This window comes from Pestalotiopsis fici, assembly GCF_000516985.1.
Source record: "Pestalotiopsis fici W106-1 unplaced genomic scaffold PFICI_Scf_1, whole genome shotgun sequence".
Lineage (NCBI taxonomy): Eukaryota > Fungi > Ascomycota > Sordariomycetes > Amphisphaeriales > Sporocadaceae > Pestalotiopsis > Pestalotiopsis fici.
In genome coordinates this window covers 4,440,064-4,466,047 of record NW_006917091.1, presented here as the reverse complement: position 1 = coordinate 4,466,047, position 25,984 = coordinate 4,440,064, and the positions used below count along the sequence as shown (strand labels likewise).

Genomic DNA, 25,984 nt, shown 5'->3' with positions numbered 1-25,984 from the left:
TAGTAGTCCTCCAACCCATTGATGGTTAGGCGGGCATCACTATTTTTTGGCTTACCGCGACTAGGATACCGGAATGAATTCGAGAAATCAGTTAAACGATCAACAGGTCGCAAATGCAGCTGCATTAGTTTCCTCTCTGGAAGAGTCCAGATCCTGTCTGTATGCGGTATGGTTCATCTCTAATTGGCATCTGCTATGGTAGTATAGAATTTGAAGGATCCAATACCTACCTAGGTTACCTTGTACTCTGTACGTAGTATAGGCAGGCTGGGTGGCTGATAAGTGATGTTTACACCACATGCAGCCCTGTCGGATCGCCATCGGCACGGGTGGACCTCCACTGAAGACACTATATTGTAGTTTCTCTGTGACGCTATGGTTCTCCACTAACCCAGAGCTACGGTTAGGTAGGTGGATTTCGAAGCAGACTGGATTTATTATACAGGGTACACCAAATTGAAGCGCGAGACAAAAACGAATTGAGAAGTACAAATGAATAAGTCGATATATTAGAGAAACTGTAGCACATCAGTGCTTCTCAATAAAAGAATGCGGGAAAGAATCAAGCATGTCGCGATTACTCCAATTTCTTCCCAAGCAGGACGATACGCTGCTTTAATGTACTCATGTAAATCATCATACCATCATTGCTCCTGAATCTCGATATCGCGTTTGCATTCAACAGTATAATTCTGATGACGCTTGTCTCGCCCTTCTATAGAGCGGAGCAAACTCTCCTGACGAGACTCACTGCGATGCAGTATTCTTTGCAGAGGGCAGGCACAAAAAGCGGCTCCTACGGTGGTATGATGTCATCATCTACGACAAGACCCATCATCAACATGTACGCAATCGACGTTCATCGGCCCCTTTCTTTCCCTAGGCCGGTCGAAGAAATTTATACTCGGGACTTTGGAGCGGTACAAATAGATCCATTGCATTCAAGTCCTTTGGAATTGATATTCTGAACCACGTCTCTCAACCTTCTCCGACGAAAAACAGATCATCACACCAGAGCCTCAGAGCTGCTACAATCATCATGTCGTCTGGCGAACAATTCAAGTCCGGTGAGTCAGAAGAAATCCGTGGGACAAGATAGTTTTTATGCTTTGAGAACCGAATCTGAACATTTCAAGGCTTCTTGCCCAACCCTACGGATCAGTCGTTCCCTGGCAAGGAACAGCAATTGCCCGTGGAAGCTGTCTATGACCAGTTGCCCGATTTCAAGGGCGGCTTCCAAGACTACAAGGGTGCCGGCAAGCTGCAAGGGAAGAAGGCCCTCATTACTGGCGGCGATTCTGGTATCGGCCGTGCGACCGCAATTCTGTTTGCGCTAGAGGGCGCAGATTCTGTCATTGCTTACTTGCCCGACGAGCAAAAGGATGCCGAGGATACCAAGAGGCTCGTGGAGCGAAAGGGAGGAAAGTGCCATCTATTTTCCACAGACTTGACCGGCCAGAAGAACTGCGAACAGCTCATTAGCGAGGCACTTCACGCCATGGGAGGCATTGATATCCTTTTCAACAATGCTGCTTACCAAATGATGAAGGATGACATTTCCCAGATCTCAGAGTAAGCAGGCCTGGTGTACATGAGAAAAGGCTTTCATGATTACTGACACGCATTAGGGAACAATGGTTACACACTTTCAACACAAACATCCACCCCATGTTCTACCTGTCAAAGTACGCACTGCCTCATATGAAGCCAGGCTCGACCATCATCAACAATGCCAGCATCAACGCCTACATTGGTCGTCCTGATCTTCTGGACTACACCTCGACCAAGGGTGCAATTGTCTCATTCACTCGTGGTTTGAGCAACCAGTTCGTCTCCAAGGGCATTCGTGTCAACGCTGTTGCGCCTGGTCCAGTGTGGACTCCCCTCATTCCTGCCACCATGACTGAGGAGGCTCAGAAGCAGTTCACCTCGCCAATGGGCCGTCCGGCTCAGCCCTCCGAGATTGCCAGTTGCGTGGTATTTTTGGCTTCGGCTGACAGCTCAGTGATTAGCGGTCAGACCATCCACTGCAATGGTGGTACTGTCGTCAACGGCTAAGGCGTGCCACACATAATTGTACATTATTTCATCATGATCACATCTGCTTTCCGGGGTGCAACGGGCTGAGGGATCATGGAAATGCATGTAGGGTGTTTGTGTTCAAGGGTAAGGTTATAGCCAGGCGTTAATCAGAGATAGCGTGATTCATAGGCATTCTCAATTAATCAAGACTTCTGTCATGACACACTCCACTGTAGATGACATTGAAAGGACGAGGTTGTATCATCCACCTGACTCCGACTATTAGTTGCAGACACCTTAAAAGAACAAGTCAACCCTGAATTATCAGAATTCTGGACAGGCACAGCAGACGCTAGTCGTCCTGTGATCATCACAGCTAGAAGAAACATACAAACGCGACACCTGTCATTGAGTATCGAATATCATGATGCAGTGCCTTCACAGCACCGAAAGTATGTTATGCACTACTTTCATCCCAATATGCCTTCTGCACCTGCCTGCACTCTTGCTCGATCTAGTTGTCTTTTAAGCAGTGATTCACTTGCCCCTGAACCCCTCTTGCCGTGACTGCTCCTCTCCGAAGCTCAAACTGAACTGTTTTTTGCTACCTTATCTTAATATACTACAGTTGCTGTTCTAGACGACATCCTCGCTTGCTTGCGGAACAGAACCGTTCCCAAATCACACTCTCGATCTTCATTTCATATCCCAGTGCTCGTCTTCTCGGAAGACTCAGCAAACAGCATCAAAGATCAGAAGTTGACAGGACAGTTCCGGTCACGACTCTAAACCGTCCAGCAGATTTCATGGGACAAAATCAGCTTCCTAGCTCCGCAGTGGTTATTATGAAGCAGAGATATTCCAGCTGAACAGATCCATCGCAGTATTCGGACAACAACAAGAAGATCTATCGTCGAATTGAGAGAAGAACGAATGGTAACGACAGGGGACTGCTGGATCTAGTACTCCAAGTACTCCAAAGGTTAGTAGTCGTCTCTTTTATCGGGTTGACGTGCCCGTTGTCTTTAACACTCACCCACAGGATTGAGTGCCGCGCGCGCTTGTCTGTTGAAGTGCCGACCGAGAGCTCTATTTCTCGCCTCGTCGGGGCACATCACTCTATCGCTTTTCTTGGTCTTTGCCATCAGTATTGGACCCGGCTCATATAGATCCTCGGGGGGTCTCTTGACCATCCCATCAAACATCACTACCTGGAGCTCTTCGAGGTGCTTGCTTCATCTTGCTGGCAACTTCTAGCCTTCGCACTGGCCACCCATTGCCTGGCCGTAAAATATGGCAGTTCACAGTCACTTTACCAAGGTGGAAAGGAAGGGCGGCAGATGCGACGTATGTGATCAACGTAGTCGCAAGAGTGAGTTCATTTCCCTTACGTGACGGTCCCACTATCAAGGCGAAGATACGACTGCCTGAAGCAAGGTCCATTGGCGGAACCAGACGTTGTCGAGCTGACTCTTCCACGCATAGTCATGCAGAAATGCAACAGCTGTGCACATTCCACTTGCAGTGCCTGTCACGAAAACGGTCAATATGATCCCAATCACGACCTTTCGAATCGAAGTGATCTCGACTGGATCGACGGCCGCGGCCGCAACTCATCAAAATTGTCACGACGGCGTATTACACGATCCAGGCAGGCAGTTCACGAGCAGAGTGATGCAGGCACACCAGAACCAGAAGTCAATACCCCTTCCCTGCCTATATATCCGCGAGTCCAACGGCAGCCCCAGGCACAGCAGTCTTCCTGCCAAGTCGATCCAGGTATTGAATACTTCCCGAATCCAAGTCGGAGTCTCATTCCAGAGGAGCAGGAACTCTCTTTGGAGTACAATGCCCCTACCGAATCACTTCCTCTTTCCGAGCTACGACGCGATGCTCAAATGAGATCCTGGTTTGGCATCACCTCGCCATTCAACCCACCCACTATGACGCAGAATGAGCCAGCAGAGAAGGGCGTGCCTCAACACATGGAGGGGGCCACTTCACAATACAGAAATCTACATCCCGCGGTGTCCCGCTCCTACATTGAACGGATGAACGGACACCCTGAGCGACAAGACCAGATGTTATTGACATCGGCGCCCATTTACCGAGATTTCAACACTGGTCTACCTAGTCATTCGGATCCGACTCAGGACCAACAAGCAGAATCTGTTGCTGCTCACAAAGTCCCAAAGTCCGGGGCAGTTGAGCGGAGAAAGCTCTTAGACACCCTAACCGCGTCCGAGACATCTAGCCCTGGGCTGCGAAGAGTCTACCGGGAGCAAGGTACAGACGCAGCGTTGGAAATGCTGGAGGCTGCCGTCATTTTGACGACTTTGAGAATGGGATAGCCGTTCAAGGATGTTGCGAATGGTTTCACATCTCGTCTCCACATCGTAACCACGATATGGACATGAAAAATGAGCTTGTCGTGAATGACGACGCACTCATGGAAGATGAGGCTGTCAATGACAAGGACGACGTGGCAGCCGAGGGACAGGAAAAGCCGTTGCGAGGAAATGCTACCAGGCCATCCAGTGAGATTCTTGTCATTATTGTGATCACAATGGCTGGGTGTATCTGGGTTTGAGGTTTCGGCGTTGACATTTACATCTGCCTTGACTTTAACTACATAATCGCTGAGCCACTTACAGTCAAGATGAACAAGATACGGTCATGTTTAGGGGCCAATAGGAAGAGCCTGCTTAGCCATCAGCAGTAGTACAATAATTCGTTTGTCCCGAGTTATCGCACAATCATACAGCCTTTGCTAAAAGATTATACGCCTCGATGAGGGCCCCTCCACTTTGATCTCTCCTTGTGATCCCATGCCCAACCGAACCAGTATGATATCCAGTCACCATGATGTTTGTCCATTCTTCTTGGGTGGGTCTTTCAAGTTCTGGCAACATGAACGGCTTCCTCTCTCCTGGCCTTTGCTTCAAAGACGGGTTCAAGTTCGACCTCTGTCCAAGAAAGCGACACGTATCGACAAATTGATTTCAGGGGAACCAAAAGTCTGTTTTTTTTTTTTTCAGAGTTCAGCTGATTGTTCAAAGACTATTTAAGCCTTCCTAAGAGTGAGCGTTTTCCAGCCCCTTGGGTGGAAAACTATAAACGCGACAAAGTTCATGTCTGCACTATTACGCACAAATTGACTTTCAACTCGTGAGACTTGGGTTTATATGCTGTTTCACAAGGCGCAACCAGCCATTTTTGGCAATTTAAAAAGACGGGGGGAAAAATAAAGCATGTCTTGTCAAAATGCTGTGTCTTGTTGGAAAAAAGCGCCGTGCATATGCAAAATCTCCGATTTTGATTGAAAGTTTCTGCAGCAGAAAAATGAATGCCGTAAACTTTTGACACCTTTCAACAAATGTCCAGCTTAGCATAGAGTTCATTCCCAGTGCTCATGCAGAGCGGTTCTCATGTCCTAGAATGGAAGCCCAGGGCAAAGGAGAAGGGGGCGTTTTGCAAAAAAAAAAAAAAAAAAAAAAACCGGAACCCACGTGGAATATAGTGTGCAGTATTCCGTAGCAAAAAAAGGTTATTACCTATAGTAAGGATCACGGCGATCATATGCCGCTGTCAGGAACCCGTTTTTTCGGCTTGCAACCGTGAGTCTACCCTCTCGTGTACGCGCGTAATTGTCACTTGTTTTAAGCTGTTTTCAGCAGGCCGAGAGAAGAGAGGCTGCGAGATGATGAAATGTGTTGCTATAGTAGAATGGAATTAAGGAAACAGGTCATTGTCGTTAAAATTAGATGAGGCTCAGATTGCCCAAATCAACCATGCTCATGCGTTGCTGCATCGGAGATTTTTTTCTTCTCTCTCTTTGGAGGACGAAACATGAGATTTTATCCATTCTTGTCGCCATTGCCGAAGGACAAGTCATGTAACCTAGTAACCTAGGTAGGTATCGGCCGCTCGGTGATACCTGGAGAGGGTGGGAGGAGGGGGCTGCAAAAAGATGAAACGGAGCCGATCTCCGAGCGTGCATTTTTCTTCTCTCGTTCTTCCTGCAGGTTTGTTGCAACTCTAAAAAAGCAGGAACAATGACCTTGTCTTTATTTCCCATGCGCGCGGAAGGAGAATTTGTTCATTTCAAGTGAGCAATCCCGAGCGCAACGAGCATCTTTCTTGTTAGGTTCTGCGGGCCCCATTCTGCCAAGCAAAAGTATAAAGAGAAAAAGAGGCAGCTGGGGGAATGAGGCAAAAGGCTCGAGCGCTGTTCACAAGTTGCAAAGTTGCGTCTTGCATCGGACCTGTGACTTGTGAAACAGGCGCAAATGTCTGTTCTTACCTACAAAAGTGCAGACAGAGTAACAGACTTGAGATTCTCCTAGCAATGTTCTGTACAAGAATCATTGCTGGGTGGGGGGTATTCATGTCACCCATAAAAAGGTTGCCATGGTGAGGCAGAGAGGTGTGGAGAATCTCTGTTTTCTGTTCTCGGTGAAATAGGTAGATAGCGCGACGAGCTCAAAAGGAAGGGAGAACAACGGAGCAAGTGAGTGAGTGACCAGATGAGCAATATGTGACTGGTTGCAAAAGTCTTCTCTCTGGGCGTGCTCAGGTGCTCCCTCTCCTTTCTTCTGATCAAGCGGCCACACGGGTAACGAACGGGGTGTGTGTCGAGGTCTCAGAGGCTAGAAGTCCAGAAGTCTGAGAGGTGGGTAACAGGCAAAGATGCACATGGAGAAACGAACATGAACCTTGGTGGATGGGTGGGGCGGAGAGTCAAAGTCCCACTATGTCTGACCAATCAAAACCGTATAGTGGAGCATTCTAGCGTCATCCAAGCTCTGATTGGGGAATTCCATATGCAGGCAATTAAACGCGTTAGAGCAAGACGCGAACACGTCGCGGTTCGACGCGTCTAAATCGACGACATCTCGTCATGATTCAACGTTTCCCCCATCTCCCACTTTTCGTGTTGCTTGCGGTGTCGTGGATCACTGCCTGCACTACACCTATGGTCAACTCCGAGTGCTCCGTTGCTCTCGTTTTTCCTTTTCGTCTTGAGCGTTTTTTTTTTTCCCAAGCAGACGAGACTACATAGAAAGCATGCAGACTCGGATGCTAAAAAGACAAAGTCAACGCTCATGCAACGCGTTTTCGCTATACATGACCTGCTGTAGATAGCCTTTTCCTCCTCGTGCCATACGCGAAAACCACCCCTACTTGGGCAGTCAATTTTAATTGACAACTTGTGATCCATTCTTTTTGGGCAAACGGGGGAATTTCCACTCACCCACATTTCATGGCTGCCCACCTTCATGGTAGTCGGGTGATCAAAGCCAAATGTCTAGGTCAAGAAAGTCTCCTGCCGGAGCGGATCTTTTGGGAGCGCCTCCTTTAGCTTCCCAATGGGCGCGCTGTGGTTGACTGTCTGAGCAGATTTCATCAGTTTGTAAAATGCAAGGGCGAGACAGCCTGACTGAAACTGAGAGATGAGTGCCTGTTCCTGCGCGCGTAGGGATACAGTCATCCACGTAAGCCGAACAACCAAAATGCCATGAGATCATTCATCTATCGATCGATAATACATCAAGGCCAAGTACGTAGGTTGGCAAGTGCCGTTGCTGTGCTGTACTCCGTATTATGCTATGCATTGAAGAAACATGGGTGCCATGTGAGGACAGTAAGCATCGAGATTCAATGTTATTCTGGAAAATCCTGCTTTCATCCTTTTCTATTCCATGGGCCAGGTTTTTTTTTTTTTTGTCCTGATCGCATGCTGATACTCGCCCAGTTCCTATGACGACGAAGGACCCGAAGCAATTTTAGCTCCAGGAACCTGGCGATCATCAATCAGACACTGGACGGGGACCCTTCCCCCCTTTGAAAGCGAAACAAGTCATCCGTCCAGGGTGTCTGGGGGTGCTGTCTAGTTTCGCCTTGGTAGTGATGGTGGTGGTGGTTGTTATCGGGAACACGGCTGCAATCGAATCTGGCACCCCTCTCTTCCCTTGCCTCCCTCTTCTCTGATGTCCCTTGTGACTGTCGCACAGCATAATGGTGCACGACTGCAATCTATTCACCGAGGCGGCCACCATGTCTTGGATTTGGGATTGGGGCGGCGTGAAGAGATGTAAGACATGCTGTTTTAAGATGCAGGAGATGGCGGCTCATCAGAGTCTTGACGCTGCAAGTCTAATGAGTATACCCAGAATGTCTACCTAGATTTGCCACAGAAATCTTTATCAACTTTAATCGGAATACCTCATTAGGATCGTCTGCCGCTGTCTATGAATATAGAGTTTAAGATGACAGCGACCGAGGACTCCCTTCTGGGTAAAATTATATGACTATTTGCTCGTCGCGTTGCCTAGCTACGGTAGGTCAGGTCAGGGCAGGGGAGGAGCTGCCACTTCTTTGGGACTGTAACCGGGGGTGTCGATTCGGGGACCATGGAGACGGACGTTCTTATCTTGCGTATGTAGCACGTCGACGGCTTTCCATGGGAACTACCACGTCCTACATTTGATCTGTCTCCTATGCCAACACTGAGAGACGGGTCCACGAAGACCCTAACGACGAGCCACGAAGACGGGCAGGATGGAGATTCCGTGGCAAGCGTCCAGTAGTATGACTTTGTCGACGCATCTAGAGTCTGACCTGGGTGACATGGCTCTCCACCCGGGCACCAATGGAGAGTTACCTACTGTATGTAGGTACGTAGTGGTGCGGAGCTACGCAAGGTACCGTCTTGGGCCTGCGGTGAGCCATTGAGAGACTGTGAACGACATACATTGATGCCGCCGCCAGGGAGGAACAAAGTGTAAAACCAATTGATCAAATGGAAGAAGATGGATAGATACAATCCAAGTACCTCAAGCAAGCCCCTGGCAGTGAGATAGGCTTCGCTGGAACAACCCTTCTGGGTCGCGTACCTTTCTAGGTACAGGTGGAGCAGTCTATTGGCCCCACCTATAAACTAGGCTAGAACAGGTCTAACACGCCCAGAGCCCCACTGATGGGCACTCCCGCCCCGGTCGTCGCTTTTCGCTGCTCGTTGGCCTAGCATGGGATGGCAAGCTGGGGCCTAGCAGTGCGCCGTTGTACCTGGGGGGTCACCTCTGGTCTCTCCTCTCTCTCCCCCCCGAAGGAAAGGCGCAACCTGCTGACTCCCGACTTGCTGCCCTTTCGGGGGGGCGTTCGGGTCTCTTATTAGGCGAACAAGTCCTTGTCACCCCCCAAACTCCCCAGCCCCGAAAGCTCTTTTTCTTCCTTCAACCCACCAACTTAGCAAATTATTACCATTTACCTACCTACCAGTCAATAACAACAAAACGGTCGCGACCAACAGAAACTCAGTCTGCGACCTGGGCATTGCGCGCTCTTGTCGCCGACTATCTATTTACTTTGCAACAATCTACAAAACAAATCGATTACGCTCCCGCCCCTTGTGACAGCTCAGCCGTCCCGCGCGCCGCAACTCAAAAGCAAAAAGAAGCGACATTTTGCGTGTCGCGCCATTTGTCGCTTAACCTCAGGGAGCGCCGTTACCACTTCTGCGATTGTCGCAAACATAATCCTCTCGTTCCTCGCTACTTCCGTTTGTACTTGCGCAAACAAGCGCCAAGGGGATTGTCTATACATACACTGCTGTCGCATCCCACCCATTCATTCCAATCGACTATTTTCGACACAACAATGCTGCTGCCTTCGGCGCTATCTTGCGACTCGTCGCAGCGACCAAACACGCGACTCTCATCGCCTCTCTTTTCATCGCCACCCGCCAGCCCACCTATCAATGCTTATAGTGGTATCAACAGCATCATGACGTCGTGTCGCGCACTTCACTCCATGCTTGCGCCAGCACCTGTCATTATATCTGGGACCGACGAAGACAACATCCCTCGTCGTGCAGCCCAGCTCCCAACACCACCCTTGGCACACGCTACCATTCCGTCACCCATGAAGTTGCGCCTTCGCGCGCGCAAACCAGATACCAGCCCAGAAATGATGGGTCGCAAGAAGATCGTCAAGCGCGCCCCTCCACCGCGAGGGCCAAACAAGAGGCGCAGATCTGACGACGACGACATGGGTCGCGACGATGATATCGACAGCGACCTAGATATTCATGAATCGGATTCGGCCGACGAGGGATCTCACTCGGGCCCCAGGACGCCGAAGCGCGCACGCATTGCGCCTGAGATTGTTCCCTTGGGTCTAGTGCGGTCAGACTTTCACAACCTACACAAGGCAAACACAGATTCAGAGCAGACCCAAAGTGACGAGGAAGTAGAGGTCGAGGCAGACGGCGAGAGGTGGAGCACAGAGGAGGACCGGATGCTGGTCGAGCTTATTCTGGAGAAGCTGAAGCTGTCTAAGAATGACTGGCAAGATTGCGCCAGGAGTTTGGGCAAAGATCGCAGCTCAATCGGAAGGAGGTGGAAGAGTCTCATGGTCAATGGAGACGTCGGCCTCAAGTCAAGGAGTAGGCGAGGCAAGATCCACGGAACCTGGCGGTGATGGCCACGTTTTGTTCATTCACTCATATATTTTCCTTCTTTTTCATCAAACGACTCTGGAACAGACAGAGTCGCTTACGAGCATGCCTATGACAGGCAGTATTCTTCTCATTTGTTTTTAGAGCATTTTCGCATTATACCTTGTCTAGACCCGGATAGGAGGGCAAAAAAGGCGTTCAGGATTGACATCAATGAGGACCACAATAAGTGATATCCCATGGTTTTTGCGCATAGAAGCGCCTGAATATTTAGTCCAGTCTCAATAATATCTTGAATTGAGCCAGCAACATCAATACTTTGTTTATCTGCAACCTTGAGATGTGACTACTTAGTAAGTACTATCTGCTTTGACCTTTGTCCCTGTGCCAACCGTAGGATTCCCTACCTAGATGCTCGCCTACACAATAGGTGACTTCTGTCAGCGCCGCAAGCGCAAGCAACGCACGGTTGGTTCTATTCTCCATTGAATAATATATCTGCACATCATACAGAATGCCGCACGGTGTCTCTTGATTGTTTCAAGATGGGCGGAAACAGCCTTCTTGTTCTTGATTGCCTTGCCCCCGGATCCGGACACCACAGCTCCCCATTCTTTTCCCAGATCTCCTCATCTCTGTGTGTCCCCACGGGCTTTTGGCTCCTTGACAAACTACTGCTGCACCTAAAGCACTCACGATCCACTCCCTTTCCAGCCCCCCTCTCAAGAAAGTATATTCGCGTAGTATCCCACAAAGAGGTGGGTTGGTTTTGGATTGGAGTCAACGAGGGAAGGTTCAGAGAAAGAGAGAGGGAAAAAAGTCAATGAAAGAAAGAATAAGAAAAAGCCCGCAAGGGATAACCCAGGACACTAGGCGAGGCAAAAAATTCCCCCCATCCAGGAACAGAACAGGGAGCAGGGCAGTGGATGATGGGAACATGAAGAGAAGACTTGGTAAAAAGAGGAAAAGAGCACTTTTGATTTTGCTTTGGGTTAACCAACGTGGTCAACCTGGCAGGCTGGTTGTAAGGGTCCCAAATAGTCTGACGCCAACTAGTCCCGAAACTACCTACGACTCAATTTTATCCCTCTTGTCCTTCTTTCTTTTCGTCTTTAATTTTTCTCACTCCTTACCTCTCTCGTCCTGATCTTCAGGGTCTTTTTTTTGCCCCCGACACTGTAAGTCTCTTTTTTCTGCTCCCTACAACCTGGAAGAAGCGGGAAGACTAAAAGATTGCACTTTGACCTTTAAAAAAAAAATTAAAAAAAAAAAAAAAAAAGCCTATCTTCCCAATGCAGTGCTTGAAGATGGGCCGCAGGTTTCGTGACACACTGGCTTGCCACGTATAATAATAACCCCGTGGTCTGCATACAAAGCAGGTTGTTCACGTAGAAGTGGACACTGACGCGTTCAAGAGGTGGCCCTTTTTTTCCCCCTCGCCCTCTTAATTACGTGTAAATGGGTTCAATTTCGCGTTTTCTTAGCTAGGTACCTAGGCAGAGAGGAATAAAGGTGGCTATGCTTTTTTGGCCTTTCAAGGGTCCTTTTCCTAACCCAAGAGGTCCAAAGGGTCCTCACAAACAGGGTCCTGGAGAAAACCTGCAAGATTACTCGCGTCCCCGGGAATGGGGGGACAAAAAGGGTCTCGCGGGTCAATTTCGTTGGCCAAGGGGCCTTCCCAGCCAAGGTGGCTGGTGTAAAATTGAAAAGGAAAAAAAGTATGAAATTGTCCACCTGGCACCATACAAGACTCGAGTTCCGATAACGAACCATGTGCTGGAGCGTGCTTTTTGGTTCCTGGATTTTGACAAGCACAATGGGGTCGCCTTTTTACCCCCCAGGCTTGGTGCCGATTGGCCCAATTAAGGTATTAAGAGAGAGGTTGGGCTCCGTTGAACGGGGCATATCTAGGTGGCCATTGCTCGTGGGTCGTTGATTCTGTATGTGACTTGCTGAGTCGCTGGTTGGCTATATTGGCGCTCTACTCATCGACGCAAGATCCTTCATCTGGGGGTTGGGTCTGATGATTACTACTCTGCTTGTTTCAGAGGCAAGCTTGTGGTTCAGTCCACTGTATGTTATATCCCTTGTGCGTTGCTAGGCCTGACTATACTATGTAGTGTACATGATCGTGATTGTGGATATCACTATAGTGTAAGGTAGGGTCCCACTCATGAACACGATTGTGGGAAACACGTGGAAATGCACAGGTGACATGTCATCCTGCAAAGTCCGCGGTGCAGAACTTGGCATTGCTGTCATCCTCTCGAGAAAGAGAAAAAGAAAGGAAAAAAAGCCATCTTCACGAAGGCGCCGTGTTCTCTCCTTCCAGCTGCTGTTGACACATAATGCTGCGAATGAAGATTTAAATTGGCTTATGCCAACATGTTACCGCCATCAGGCTTTCTCAAGGTCAAACCGGAGTAGTATTGTGAGTATTGACAGTAGGAAATGCATGATTCTTAGTAAACTTCAAGCCGAATTAAGGTCGTAACCATCGGCCAACGCCCCGCACCATAATGATGGATGTGTGTTGATATCTCTATGACGGTATGTCAGGAGAGGTGAGAGTGAAGCTTGCGTGATGGTACTCCGAGAAGCAAACGCTCTTGCGCTCAAGTCGAGTCTTGATCAACCAACCGTGTTGAGTCGAGGTTCGTTCAATGACTCAAAGGCGAAGTGGCCGACATGTGCACGGCAACGTACCATATGTAATTCCTGTTGTAAAATATCCTCCATGCACTGCTATTTGCCAATCTAATCTCACCTCTGTAATTTTAAAAGGCCGCTGAACAGAATGGTCGAGGAAAAGGCAGAGAGACATGTGCTGCGACACCAAGAAGTGGTTGGGCCTGTATAGAACAGAAATGACAACTTCGAGGACACGCTCGAACTCCCAGAGGTTTTGTGGATTTAGAAATTTTTCTATATTTTGGGCCGAGGCCTACCATGTCTATCGGCGAAAGTATGCCACCAGGGGGCAAATGTGAGATGGTTCAACCTTCTCTCTCTCTCTCACACACACTCTCCCTCACTCTCCTTCACTCTCTCACCCTCCATATCTACGAGCCACACGTCTGAGATTCTTTTATCCTGTATGCTGCTACTGGAACCTTAAATCATCCTCTCCAAACGTCCTTTGATCAGACAATATCGACACATCATTATTAAGAATGCTTATCAGTCTGAATTCCACAGTTAATCTCAACGACGTCGAGGTATGCCGTACTCTAGGTCACTTCTTCGGATAAACTACACGTCTACCGACAGAAGCTCCTCGCTTATCCTAGGATCATATGCAGTTACGAATAGGTATTACAACACGCAAAGACTTACGGTGCCCTCCTTGAGTTACGAGATCGAGCCGTGTATAGCGGCCTTACGAAGGGGAGCAAAAATGAGGAATAGACCAATTAGAGCTCCCAGATGCGTAACTCACAAGTGATGGACTCGAGCTGTCCATAAGATCCAGCGGCGCAATTACTATTGTCACATGGTCATTCTGAGAAAATTGGAAATGGTCGGTATACTAACATTACACCCTTCCCATCTCTCGTTCACGCCCACCTCGGCGGAAGTATCGAACATCAAGGTGGCCTGGTCATCCAGATTGGCCGCCACGAGTCCTCAATCTCAGCCACCCATCACAAAACACCATGCTCCGATATGCGCTATGACTGTCCCCAGCCGATGATAGCTCAATGGTGAAAGGAGAGGTTTCCTCAAAAACCCCTCATACCACAGAGGTCAGGTTTGCAGTCAGATGAACAGCAAGTGGCTCTTTCTTGGTTCGCAGTCATTTGTTATGACGTCTCAATGATCGGCGCATTGGGTTTGTATCAGAACAATTGCCGAGGGTTCTATCGTGGCTGGCATGTCATTTGGCGACTGGTGAAATGCTTCCGCAAGAATATTGGAAGCAATGGAAGAATTGGCTCGGCCTCACGGTATCTTATACTTCTAGAACAACATATTCCATTTGGTTCCCATTCCCAGCTGATCTGCTCACTAATAGACACTAATAGAGTCAAGCAATGTCGCTCTGCCACCACCCAGCCAAGAAGACCGTACAATCATGGTATAATTCCAGCTCCGCTTTCTTTCAACACGTCTTCTTCGGTATGCTTAGATAGATTGCATGAAATCGCACGAAGCAGAGTGTACTAATTCGTCTCATGTTTGATGACAAAATGACAGGCAAGGTATTATGATGTCTAATATTCGTGAGCATCATACATTGTGTCAACAATGGGCTTTCGGGATCATGGGACTTGTGCTTGTGCATAAAGTCATTGCAAGGTGACACATGTAACAAATCAAGTTATTGAAATAAGAGTGAGATTGTTATTCATCTATCTGCAACTCTTAAACAACTTGGACCGTAAATCATCCTAGATATCGGAAATGATTTGTCGCTATTCTCCTTTTCCATGTGGAGAAACTTGTTATCCATTGTTGAATTCCACCTCTTAATTAGAGGTTTAGCAAACGAACCGACTGTCTTCCAAGGCTTTTCCTGCCTTGCCGAGACGGTTTTGTTGAATACCGTACGCCATGCTTTGCCTTTATATGGTCCGATGAGGGAATCATTAAAATTCTAAACCCAAAAAAACGCCTTTCTATGCTGAAGAAGTTGATTCTTCCGCGAGTGATATTCAGTCCCCCCACGGAACGGCAGACATTATGCTACAACTACCTGGTAGAGCTCATTTAGAACTTGAGCTCCTTGGGCTGCTCCCAGGTGAAGCTCTGGTTGGTACCGAAGTGACCGAACTTGGCAGTCTGGTAGTAGATGGGCTTGGCCAGGTCAAGCTGCTTGACAATGACACCAGGTCTCATGTCGAAGTTGGCACGGACAATGTCAACAAGCTCCTGAGCACTCTTCTCGGATGTGCCGTAGCTGTCGACGTAGACGGAGCAGGGCTCAGCAATACCGATAGCGTAGGACAGCTGAACCAGAGCACGGCGGCAGAGCTTGGCGTTGACGAGGGACTTGGCGATCCATCGGGCGAGGTAGGCAGCGGAGCGGTCGACCTTGGAGAAGTCCTTTCCGGAGAAAGCACCACCACCGTGGGCACCCCAGCCACCGTAGGTGTCGACAATGATCTTACGGCCAGTCAGACCGGCGTCACCCTGAGGACCACCGATGATGAAGAGACCAGAGGGTTGAATCTAGAGAAATAATCAGTACGGTCTCGAAACCCAAGTTGGTATATCTCTTGCGACTTACGTGGTAGACGGTCTTCTCATCGAGGTACTGAGCGGGGATAACCTTCTTGCAAATCTTCTCGGTGATCTCCTTGCGCAGCTGCTCAGTGGTGATGTCCTCGCTGTGCTGGGCAGAGACGACAATGGTGTGGACACGCAGAGGAACGACGGCACCGCCGTCGTGCTTGTACTCCATGGTGACCTGGGTCTTGGTGTCAGGTCGCAGCCAGGGGAGGGAGCCGTCGCGGCGAGCGTCGGACATGGCCTTGTTCAGCTTGTGGGCCAACAAGTGGCTGAGAGGGTGCATCTCGGGGGTCTCGTCAGTGGCATATCCGAACATGAGACCCTGGTCACCAGCACCGAGAGCCTCGAGGGCCTGGTCGTAGTGAAGACCCTGGGCGATATCGGGGGACTGCTGCTCAATAGCGACGAGCAGGTTGCAGGTCTTGTAGTCGAAGCCCTTGGCGGAGTCGTCGTAGCCGATATCCTTGATAGCGGCACGGACGACCTTCTGGTAGTCGAGGCTGGCCTTGGTGGTGATCTCACCGAAGACCATCACCATACCGGTCTTGGTGGCGGTCTCGCAAGCAACCTTGGAGAGGGGGTCCTCAGCCAGACAGGCGTCGAGGATGGAGTCTGACACCTGATCGGCGATCTTGTCGGGGTGACCCTCACCGACGGACTCGGACTGGATCCGATTGTTAGCATCGCAGTTCTTCGTCTCGAGTATGTTTGCGCCTGGAGAACGGGCCGCAAAGTTGCGATTTTCACAGCCTATCTGTCGCTCACGGCGCAGGTAGAATGAATATCACAGCCGCGCGATCTGTGGACCGTGGCGGCTTGAGAGCGCCACAGATCGTAGATCGCGCAACGGACCGACCGACATTGGTTTGAGGGAAGAATCAAAGTAACCAAAGGGGGGAAAAAACTCACGGTGAAGAGGAAAGCACCCTCGTTGTGGATGGCGAAGGCATCGCCGTTGGAGGTACCGTTGGTGGCAGGCATCTTGAAAGTCTTTTTTATTTCTTTTTAGCGTGTAAGCAATAGGACAATGGCTTCTATTGTCTAACGGCAGACGCGATGGGACGGGGTGAAGGAAAAAAAAAGAGGACACAACTGGAAATGAAGAAATAGGACTGAGGAGAATGGGGAAGGGACGATGGCTGGCGAATTTATGGGAAGAGATCGAGTACAGAGAGTCGGGGAGAAACGAAACAGGGTCCTTTTTCCAATTGATGAGGGACACACAAATTGGCCAACCGACACAAGCCAGGCACAAGCAGAAAGCCATCAGAACTCGCTCGCCGCGCTGGATGCCGAGTGTCGGATTCGACTGAAGGAGGGGCAGCTTGGGAAAGTATTTGATAGGTCCGGGTACTTTTTCGTTGGGCTCCTGCTTGTGTGCTCCAAAAGTACCGGATACCTGCCAGAAAAAATAATCCCCCTCCTTCGACCGTCTCTCCAACAGCAGCAAAAAGTTTTTATGGGCCGAATTGCGCCATATTGCCAATACCATAACAGAAATGCTCATAGTCCTTACTGCCGACTGGACTGATTTTTTTCACCGCTCCCCACCTTGAGACCCACGAGCTAGAAGAAATCCCACCTTGTCCATCATATCGGGGCATTGGCCGCTCCCACGGCCACCACGCAAATCGACATGAAAGCCTTCCGCGGGGCAATAAACTAGCTACCTTTTAGTAGTAGCAGCAGCACATAGCAGATAGATCAATGCCTTTTCTTGCTGCCAAACTGGGTACCCTATCTAACCTGGCTAACTTCCTTGGCCATTCGGATGGTTTCTCAACAACAACGTGCTCCGTCCGAGCTTTGAAGGATCGATACAAGTTCAACCGTCTGGACACCTTGCTACTACTGGCCAAGCATGACGCCTTGTCGTTACGGGGAAAGCCATTCAAGCCATCTACTCTCTCATCCTCCGCCGTCTGACTGCATGTAATCGTAGGTAGCTTACACCTCTTGTCTTAGCCGGCGCCCCAGTAGACCACCGTTCCTTCACAGGCAATGCAACGAATGTATGCACGGGGTGAGGATTGTCTAACTCGAGACAGACATGCGGTACATGATCTGCAGAGAAGAACATGGCCACCTGGAAGACAAGCCATGGCAATTCAATTCGTCCGAGAGGGGAGGGGGAGAATGGTATCCAGCTTGCCAGCGTCACTCCGCTTCGGGCTCAAGAGGTCAAAGAAAATCTTCATTACCCCTCGCGCGCAGGGTCATGGTATAAAATCCAAGTGGGATAATGTGCTCTGCATGCATATCGCTTGCATCTGTTGCCTGTTTGGTCCATTATTGTCCCTATTGTTTCTCAGTAGAAGGTCTCGAGTTCCAGCAAATAGGGACTTGGTACGCGATCGAGTCAAATGCAAGTTGGCTAGATCTGAAATTGTCTAGCACTACGTAAATTGGGTCGAGACATGATCAATCCAATTTTCCAAAGTCATTGAAAAGTAAAATAAAACAAAATCAATGGTTCCTTAGTGGACCCCACATGCGTCTGTGCTGGCAACTGTACTGTCAGCCAATCCCTGCAGCCGTGCTCTGTAACGTATATTCTTGCCCCTCCAGACCCCTCCATTGGGGGTGGTTAATATTTTTTTTTTTCTGCCAATCGCCCGGACGAGGCGGAGATTTTATCGTACCTTGAATTCTGCAAGGCTGGAGTGAACTCCAAAAGTTCAACGATCCAACAACAACCACCACCACCTGCGCCGCTAAAACTTTTCATCGTGTATAACAGCCTCAGACAGACAAGCAAAAGAATCGGCGAGTATAGCTTGTATAAACCTACCGAACCCCAAATTTCAAGATGAGCAAGTTCGGCGTCATGGTCATGGGCCCCGCCGGGGCGGGCAAGGTGAGTTGGCTTCCTAATAATATCATGTACAAGCCGGCTGGATACGCCGGTACAGCACATCAAGCTTGTCTCGCGTTTATGTTTTCTTTGCTCTCTCCAATGGTGAAATGTGTGATTGACAAAATTGAACGACAGTCCACCTTTTGCGCTTCGCTCATCACTCACCTAAACCTGAATCGTCGTTCATGCTTCTACGTCAACCTCGATCCGGCCGCCGAGTCCTTCGAACACCAACCCGATCTGGACATCAAAGATCTCATCTCGCTCGAGGATGTAATGGAAGAAATGGGCCTGGGGCCCAATGGTGGATTAATCTACTGCTTCGAGTTTCTCATGGAGAACCTGGACTTCCTGACCGAGGGTCTTGATTCCCTGACGGAGGAGTATCTCATCATATTTGATATGCCGGGCCAGATTGAGCTGTACACGCACGTACCGATTCTCCCCGCCCTCGCGCGCTTCCTCACCAAGACGGGTAACCTGGACATACGACTCTGCGCCGCCTACCTGCTCGAGGCAACCTTTGTCGTCGACCGGGCCAAGTTCTTCTCGGGCACGCTGAGTGCCATGTCCGCCATGATCATGCTCGAGGTGCCACACATAAATATTCTCTCCAAGATGGATCTGGTAAAAGATCAAGTGCGCAAGAAGGACCTGAAGAGGTTCGTCACTCCGGATCCTCTCCTATTGGACGATGACCCGGCAGAGGTGGCCCGGCGCAAGGCCGAGGGGGGCACGGTCGACGATGACGCCATGGCGGATCCGCAAGATAGGGATGCCGTCATGAAGGGAGCCAGCTTTCGAAGGCTGAACCGCGCCGTGGCCGGCCTGATTGAGAACTTTAGCATGGTCAGCTACCTCAAGTTGAACGTGCAAGATGAGGACAGCGTCGGTGCCATCCTCAGTTACATTGACGATTGTATCCAGTTCCATGAGGCCCAGGAACCCAAGGAACTCAAGGACGAGCAGTATGAAGACCAGGAGTTGGACTTCTAAGCCCGATCAAGTCAGGAGAGACCTTGGAAATTGGGAGAAATGGCGTCGCCCCTACATCTCGGAGCGACCGCCTGGGGAGAGTTTGCATAGCGAAGGCGTTCATTGATTTGATCTCACATGATACCAATAATTAGAAAAATGAATCAACCAGTAAATTCCAATTGCGTATCTCATGTCTCGTAAAAAAATGTAACTCCCGAATCAGCTATCGCACTTGCCGTAAACGTGTGGGTATCTTTTTATTTTCCACCTCTCCTGCCGGCACCAACCTTTCTCCCGCTGTTCTTGGTTTGTGCATCATATTTGTTGTACTCGGCCAGCCAAATGTCCTTGACCAAGGCGGCGTAGCCGGCGGCCTTGCTCACAAACACGACAGCATCGCGAATGACGGCCTCGGGGCCTCTCTGCCAGGCCATGGCGAGGACCGCAGCCACCAGACTCCACAGCAGCAGACGACCGAGCAGGCGGGTCCAGAACATCATGATGCGGTGCACCCACAGCAGGGTCTGCAGGACGGCAAAGAAGATGGCGACAAGCGAGAGGACAAAGACAAAGTCTGGGCTGTCGGACAGCATCGTGCCAACGCGCACCAGTATCGGTTGCAAGATGGGGTACAGCGCCGCAACTGTGCCGTTGAGGAGTGTCTGCAACGAGCGCAGTACTGTCTGAAAAGGTGCCCCGCGGGCCAGTACATGGTCTGCTAAGAACTGAACCGTTTGTTCGGGGAGGACGCCTGTTGACGATGGAGGAAATGTTAGCTTGGTCCTTGCGAGTACAGTTTCTTTGACGACGCTGCTGGGCGTTAGGGAACCAGGTAGGTAGATAGGGAGACTGACCATCGAGGGCGTCCAGTATCCATTGGTTTTCTTCTGCCATTTCTGCTCTTCCCAAGCTTTGCCGCTCACGAAGTAATGCCCCCTGGGAGTTTTCTGCGACAATGAAATAGACACGGGTTGGTATCGCGTCTTGTTGTCGCCAGGTCACGCGAGTGCAGGACAGGAGTAGCTTGCGACGTGATTCAAAGCAGATAAGACTAGCGACCTGCGTAAAAAGTAAGGGAGAAGTTGGACTTGACGCGTTGGACAACAAGGTGTATGGTCGGATGACGATATTTGCAGAAAAGAAGCTTTCTTGTTCCTTTTTTTCCTTTTTTTTGAACAGCGGATGGAGAAAAAGTCGAGACTTTGGGCCAGGGTTGTGTTATTTCCAAGGGTTCTGGGGTTGATCTGCAGGGTATTGGGATGGATGTGATGCGTATCGTGTTCGTTGGCAGGGAAAAGCTGCGATCTGCTTGGTCCTTAAAGCTGGGTAAATTGGTAGGCTGCGAACAGCGCAAGCGGTGACATGTGTTAAGCTAGAAAGGTCCGGTGGGGTGGGTGGAACTAAATGTAATGCTGGACTTTTGATCGGCCTGGGAAACTTGACCGACTGGACCTCCTCCCCACTGGATATACCTGGAGCAAGTCACCGACCGCCTATCTGTTTGGATGGCTCAACCGTGGTATGTTCTGGTCGTCATCCTCAAGCATTCTTATTGCTCAGAGGGTTCTTTTTGGCACATTTGATGCCGCTTTGTGCTGGTGTCTTCTTTGATCACCCCCAGGCCAGTCATACCACACTCTTCCGATCATAAAAGGCCGAGCCGCCCTTCTTCCTCGTGACATTGTTCGTACCGCTTCAGCTTGAACGCTCGGAGGCGGCTGGATCACAGACCCCATCTTTCCAACCAGCGACCAAGACTCAACCTTTTGCAGGCCAAAGCTGCCACACATCAAGAACACTCTTCGGCCACAAGGTATTGGGGAGGGTTCTGCTTATTATATCAATTAGTTTGGTGCAGTATATCCCTCTTTGTGTGTCTTTTAGATTCGTTTCAAGCTAGGACCTTCAGAGGCATGGATTTCTAAACTCTCGCTCGAGCCCATGTTGTAAAGATCGGGTGAAACTCAACACAACCAGCCGTGACATGATAACATTTCAATTTATATAGCTTGGGCGGTAAGAATGAATCAACAAGCTTTCTTTCCAATTAATTGAACATCCATCTTCTTTTACGACACAAGCTCGGAATGCTATACCAACTCTGACAATGAACCTATTGCAACTTTTCGCTTCTTCCCATCTCATGTGGTTAGTTCGGTCTGCCACCTATGCAAGCATATGCCCTCGGACACCATTGCAAGCACAACTCTCCGATTTTTCGGGGCGTGATGCTTTTCCGCTGAATCTAGGAGCTGCCTACAAACCAACGATAGGAGGTGGCCAGCAGCCTCTTGACTGGAAATGGCAAGGTCCGCATACCTGCATTGGCAAATACTGCGTGTGGTCGAGCGAAACATCATCCGGAGATGGCCTGTCCATCATAACCACGAGTGCAAACAGTATGCTTGTGCAAAATATGACTACATCAATGGGCAGCACTTTCACATCTCCTGCTTTACGTACCGTGCAAATTGCCAACAAGGGCGTTGGCATGATTGCTGTTGAACCTATACGACGAGGAGAACGAATACTTGCTGCAGAACCAGTGGTCTTGGTGCACAGAAGTCTCATAGACGAGCTCACCGATGCTAGCCAACATGACCTATTGGAGATGGCCATGAAGCATTTGCCTGAAGCAAAGAGACGGCAGTTCATGGCCCAAGCAGGCGAATTTGGTGGCCACAGAATCAAGGACATTATGTTTACCAACTCCTTCCAGATCAATCTGGGTGGCCATGATGGTCAGCATTTTGGAAATTTCCCCGTGGTCTCACGTTTTAATCATGACTGCAGACCAAAGTAAGTCCCATGTTCACACCGTCATCTTGTTTAAGCTGACTGAGATATCTAGTGTCGCATTCTATATAGACGGGAACCTCACTCATCACACACACGCGATACGGGACATTGAGCCGGGCGAGGAACTCACAATATCTTATTTGGACTCGTTTAGAGCAAGAGATGTTCGACAGCAGCGAGCTCATGCATCATGGGGCTTTGCTTGTACCTGTTCGCAGTGCAGTCTGTCGAAAGATGAAGCTGACATATCCGACGCGAGGTTATATTCGATTTACAAAGAGGAAAATCTACTTGCCGACCTAGGCAACAGCCAGGTCACGCCAACAATGATTGAGCATCTCATTGAGCTCTATGAGCAGGAAAGACTGGACTTTAAGATTGCAGATGTATATACGCTTGCAGCGCTGAACTACAATATTCTTGGCATGGCTGAAATGGCTCAAAAGTATGCGCAACTTTCCATAGAACAAGGGGTAATGGAACATGGCCCTGAGGCGCCCGACATTGAAGCCATGCGACTTCTCTTGGCAAACCCCCGAGGACATTGGACCTACAACCGGAGAGTATAACGAGGTATCTTGAAACAAGGATAAATCAATCGCTGCAGCGTCGTTATATCACTTATCAAGTGTAAAGATCAGTGGAGAACCCCCCGGCTTACATGGTGACTGGCGTTGTACACTAACGATAACTTGGAGCAATACATCAACGCGCCTCAAGAATATCAGGGCACATGAATTATCCATGCATATATAGAGAGCTTAATTAAAAGAATGTTCAGAAGCAGTTGAGAGGCTATAGTGGTGTATACCCGGAGTAATGCTGTTTAATCGTTGTATTGAGTGAATTGGACCAACACAAGCGTACTGCTGCCATTTCTTCATTGAATAGAGAGGGTACAAGACAGTCACTCGAATTTGACTTTTTGGTGACACATGAGTGCCGATGTTTATACTTGGATATTGTGCCGCTTGCCTCATTGAACCCAGCGTACGGTTTTAGACTTCAGCTCGTCAATCGGTCATTGCATCAATACAATAATTAGCATACACCAGCCCCACCAGGGGATGCCAGGGTACGTCTCTCCCGTGCGGCCAAGCAGGAGCTTTGATTTCATCTTTCAGTATCGTGCATATTATTGTTTATAAAGGGGAAAATGAGCCACGAGGGAGGCAATTAGTACCAGAAAAGATCAAAACTATCAAAACATTTCACCCTCATGGGCTCTTGTTGGTCAAGCAGCCGCCCAGACCCCCACCAAGAGATGACGGATCTCACCATTCGGAACCTGACGGCGACCCCCCTGGAACTGAAGGTCGTAGAACACTTCGGGGGAGAGCCTCGCAATGGCAACTTCAAGAGCAGGATAACTGGAATCTTCAACTCGACTAGCACGTCACCCAACGGTGATGGTGACCCCAAGGAGCGCCGGGATGTATCCATACCAATCCCGTGTTTCGAAACTCGCAAGACGGATCAGGTCAAGGCGCCGGGCAAGGACGAGCTCCTGCGGCTGACCTTTGAGTCTGAAGGGCACCGGTATCAAGTCGACATACCGAGCTTCTCGCGACGCAGCACAGTGCTCAAGAAGCTGGATGACGGCCCTCGCGAGTACACTGCCGTCTTCGTTGTTGCTGCCGGCTGCCTCGCCATATTCAGCTCGGCCAACCTGGCCTCCTGGATGCGCGAGCTACGCGATGACTGGCCGCTGGCAGCGCTGTCGATCCCGGGCACGCACAACAGCCCAACCTGCCATGTTGCCCTGCCGTCGGTGCGCTGCCAGGCTGTCAATGTGCGGGAGCAGCTGGATAATGGCGTGCGGTTCTTTGACATTCGCGTCCAGACCAACCCCGACAACTCGGACTTGATCCTGGTACACAGCGCGTTTCCCATTTCACTGACGGGCAGCAAGTACTTCCAGGACATGCTCAACGACATTTATGCCTTTCTGGACGCCAACCGCTCCGAGACGCTCGTCATGAGCATCAAGCGCGAGGGCACGGGCAGGGGCACGGATCAGCAGCTCTCCAAGTACCTGCGGGAGCGGTACTGCAGCGACGGCAACAAGTGGTTCACGGAGCCGCGCCTCCCGCACCTGGGCGAGGCGAGGGGGAAGATCGTCCTGTTCCGGCGCTACGGCAACGACGCGTCGCTGGACCAGGAGCACGGTGGCCGCGGCTTTGGGCTCGACGCCAGCGACTGGCCCGACAATTGCGCAAACGAGTTGTCGGGCGGTCCGCACATTGCTCGCGTGCAGGACTTTTACGAGATCACCCAGGGTCATAATATCAGCAAAAAGGTTGACCTGGCACGCGCGCATCTCGAGCGCGCCGGTGAGCCCATCTGCCCTCCGGCTGCTGACCGGCCCGAGTATACACCGTTTTTTATCAATTTCCTCTCTGCGAGTAACTTCTTCAATGCCAATTGCTGGCCAGAGAAGATTGCGGCCAAGGTCAATCCCGCCATTATTGAGTACCTGTGTACGGCACATGCGGAACAGGGCAAGGGGCCAAACAACTTGGGTATCGGTGACGGCTGTACAGGAATTGTGGTTACCGACTGGGTCGGCCAGGCTGGCGACTGGGACCTTATACGCTGCATCGTGGGTTGGAACGCCAGATTGCAACTGAAGCAGTAGAGTTGCCTTGATTGCATGCCGGCATTATTCAGTGGAGTTCTAGGTAGGGATAGAGAAACAAAGAGGCATTCGTCAGCGGCTATCGCAGATAGACTGTCTCGTGAAAGGAACAAAATAAGAGCGTTAAGAGGATCTAGGCGAGATGCTTGATCTTCTCCCGAAAATCGCAGGAGAAGAGGATCTAAACCCATGGGCATTGCTTATGGTGTACACGAGAAACACCTGCGGCAGACATTTAAACAGCATTTCACCATTATAATAATCACAATTCTCATTCTTTTTCAGCACATACAGATTGCTTCACGGTTATGGTAATCACAAGTGTAAATGCTCATCGGTCCAAGATGAGTATAACGAAACCGTAGCAATTATATCAGTGCGTGGAGACCCATTTTGAATCACATACGCCATATTGAAATAATCAGCACATTACACTTGATCAAATGCCGGTAGCATCCACAAAATAAACTTGCATTCGGACCCTGGCTCAATGTACGGGGTGATCGCCAGGACATTACTTTGTGCAACACCCGAGGTTTCGGGACTCGGAATGAGCCTAAATCCACAAAACATGGGTCTGGCCTCATCATACATTGTGTACCAAAGTGATGCATCAGTATTTGGAACCACCTACTAGGTAAAGATGAAGAAGAAAAGATTGACCGTAAGTCGTTCTGCATCTGACTTTCATCATACTCACTGTGGCGGGCATTTATTACAGGCACTTTTGTAGCAATGATCAAGGTGTCTTTTAAAAGTGTGTTTCTTTATGCTGATTTCTTTTTTCTAATTTTACTCTTTCAAGAATGAATGTCGTGCTCCTTTTAATGAGAAGAGCAATATATTGGCCAAACGCAAAATGCTGCATCTGTGGTCTTGCCATGTAACGCTCCTCAATCCTCGTGTGCTTGCTATTCGCTACCATGGCGTCACTGTGTACCATGTAATATGCTCATCCATCCAAGATGAACGCCTTAATCCAGTTTTTGTCTCAGATGCA

General features: G+C 49.7%; 8 protein-coding genes across 8 annotated transcripts; 6 read left to right on the top strand and 2 right to left on the bottom strand.

Moving 5' to 3' along the window:
• Window positions 1-1,039: 1,039 nt before the first annotated feature.
• PFICI_01347 (uncharacterized protein) lies at window positions 1,040-2,058 on the top strand (the record flags this gene model as incomplete). Its single annotated transcript, XM_007829928.1, has 3 exons — window positions 1,040-1,067; window positions 1,137-1,572; window positions 1,629-2,058. 3 exons carry the CDS (start codon window positions 1,040-1,042, stop codon window positions 2,056-2,058), a joined length of 894 nt encoding a protein of 297 aa, XP_007828119.1.
• A 2,371-nt stretch (window positions 2,059-4,429) lies between these two features.
• On the top strand, window positions 4,430-4,612 carry PFICI_01346 (uncharacterized protein; the record flags this gene model as incomplete). The annotated part of the gene is made up of 1 exon (XM_007829927.1): window positions 4,430-4,612. One exon carries the CDS (start codon window positions 4,430-4,432, stop codon window positions 4,610-4,612), a length of 183 nt encoding a protein of 60 aa, XP_007828118.1.
• A 5,069-nt stretch (window positions 4,613-9,681) lies between these two features.
• PFICI_01345 (uncharacterized protein) lies at window positions 9,682-10,503 on the top strand (the record flags this gene model as incomplete). The annotated part of the gene is made up of 1 exon (XM_007829926.1): window positions 9,682-10,503. The coding sequence occupies one exon, from the start codon at window positions 9,682-9,684 to the stop codon at window positions 10,501-10,503; it is 822 nt and encodes a 273-aa protein (XP_007828117.1).
• A 4,687-nt stretch (window positions 10,504-15,190) lies between these two features.
• On the bottom strand, window positions 15,191-16,693 carry PFICI_01344 (S-adenosylmethionine synthase; the record flags this gene model as incomplete). The annotated part of the gene is made up of 3 exons (XM_007829925.1): window positions 15,191-15,652; window positions 15,711-16,376; window positions 16,622-16,693. 3 exons carry the CDS (start codon window positions 16,691-16,693, stop codon window positions 15,191-15,193), a joined length of 1,200 nt encoding a protein of 399 aa, XP_007828116.1.
• A 1,828-nt stretch (window positions 16,694-18,521) lies between these two features.
• PFICI_01343 (GPN-loop GTPase 3) lies at window positions 18,522-19,565 on the top strand (the record flags this gene model as incomplete). The annotated part of the gene is made up of 2 exons (XM_007829924.1): window positions 18,522-18,569; window positions 18,705-19,565. The coding sequence occupies 2 exons, from the start codon at window positions 18,522-18,524 to the stop codon at window positions 19,563-19,565; spliced, it is 909 nt and encodes a 302-aa protein (XP_007828115.1).
• Window positions 19,566-19,804: 239 nt separating this feature from the next.
• Window positions 19,805-20,441, bottom strand: PFICI_01342 (uncharacterized protein; the record flags this gene model as incomplete). The annotated part of the gene is made up of 2 exons (XM_007829923.1): window positions 19,805-20,209; window positions 20,274-20,441. 2 exons carry the CDS (start codon window positions 20,439-20,441, stop codon window positions 19,805-19,807), a joined length of 573 nt encoding a protein of 190 aa, XP_007828114.1.
• Window positions 20,442-21,654: 1,213 nt separating this feature from the next.
• On the top strand, window positions 21,655-22,915 carry PFICI_01341 (uncharacterized protein; the record flags this gene model as incomplete). Its single annotated transcript, XM_007829922.1, has 2 exons — window positions 21,655-22,346; window positions 22,399-22,915. The coding sequence occupies 2 exons, from the start codon at window positions 21,655-21,657 to the stop codon at window positions 22,913-22,915; spliced, it is 1,209 nt and encodes a 402-aa protein (XP_007828113.1).
• A 695-nt stretch (window positions 22,916-23,610) lies between these two features.
• PFICI_01340 (uncharacterized protein) lies at window positions 23,611-24,984 on the top strand (the record flags this gene model as incomplete). Its single annotated transcript, XM_007829921.1, has 1 exon — window positions 23,611-24,984. The coding sequence occupies one exon, from the start codon at window positions 23,611-23,613 to the stop codon at window positions 24,982-24,984; it is 1,374 nt and encodes a 457-aa protein (XP_007828112.1).
• Between the last annotated feature and the right edge of the window lie 1,000 nt (window positions 24,985-25,984).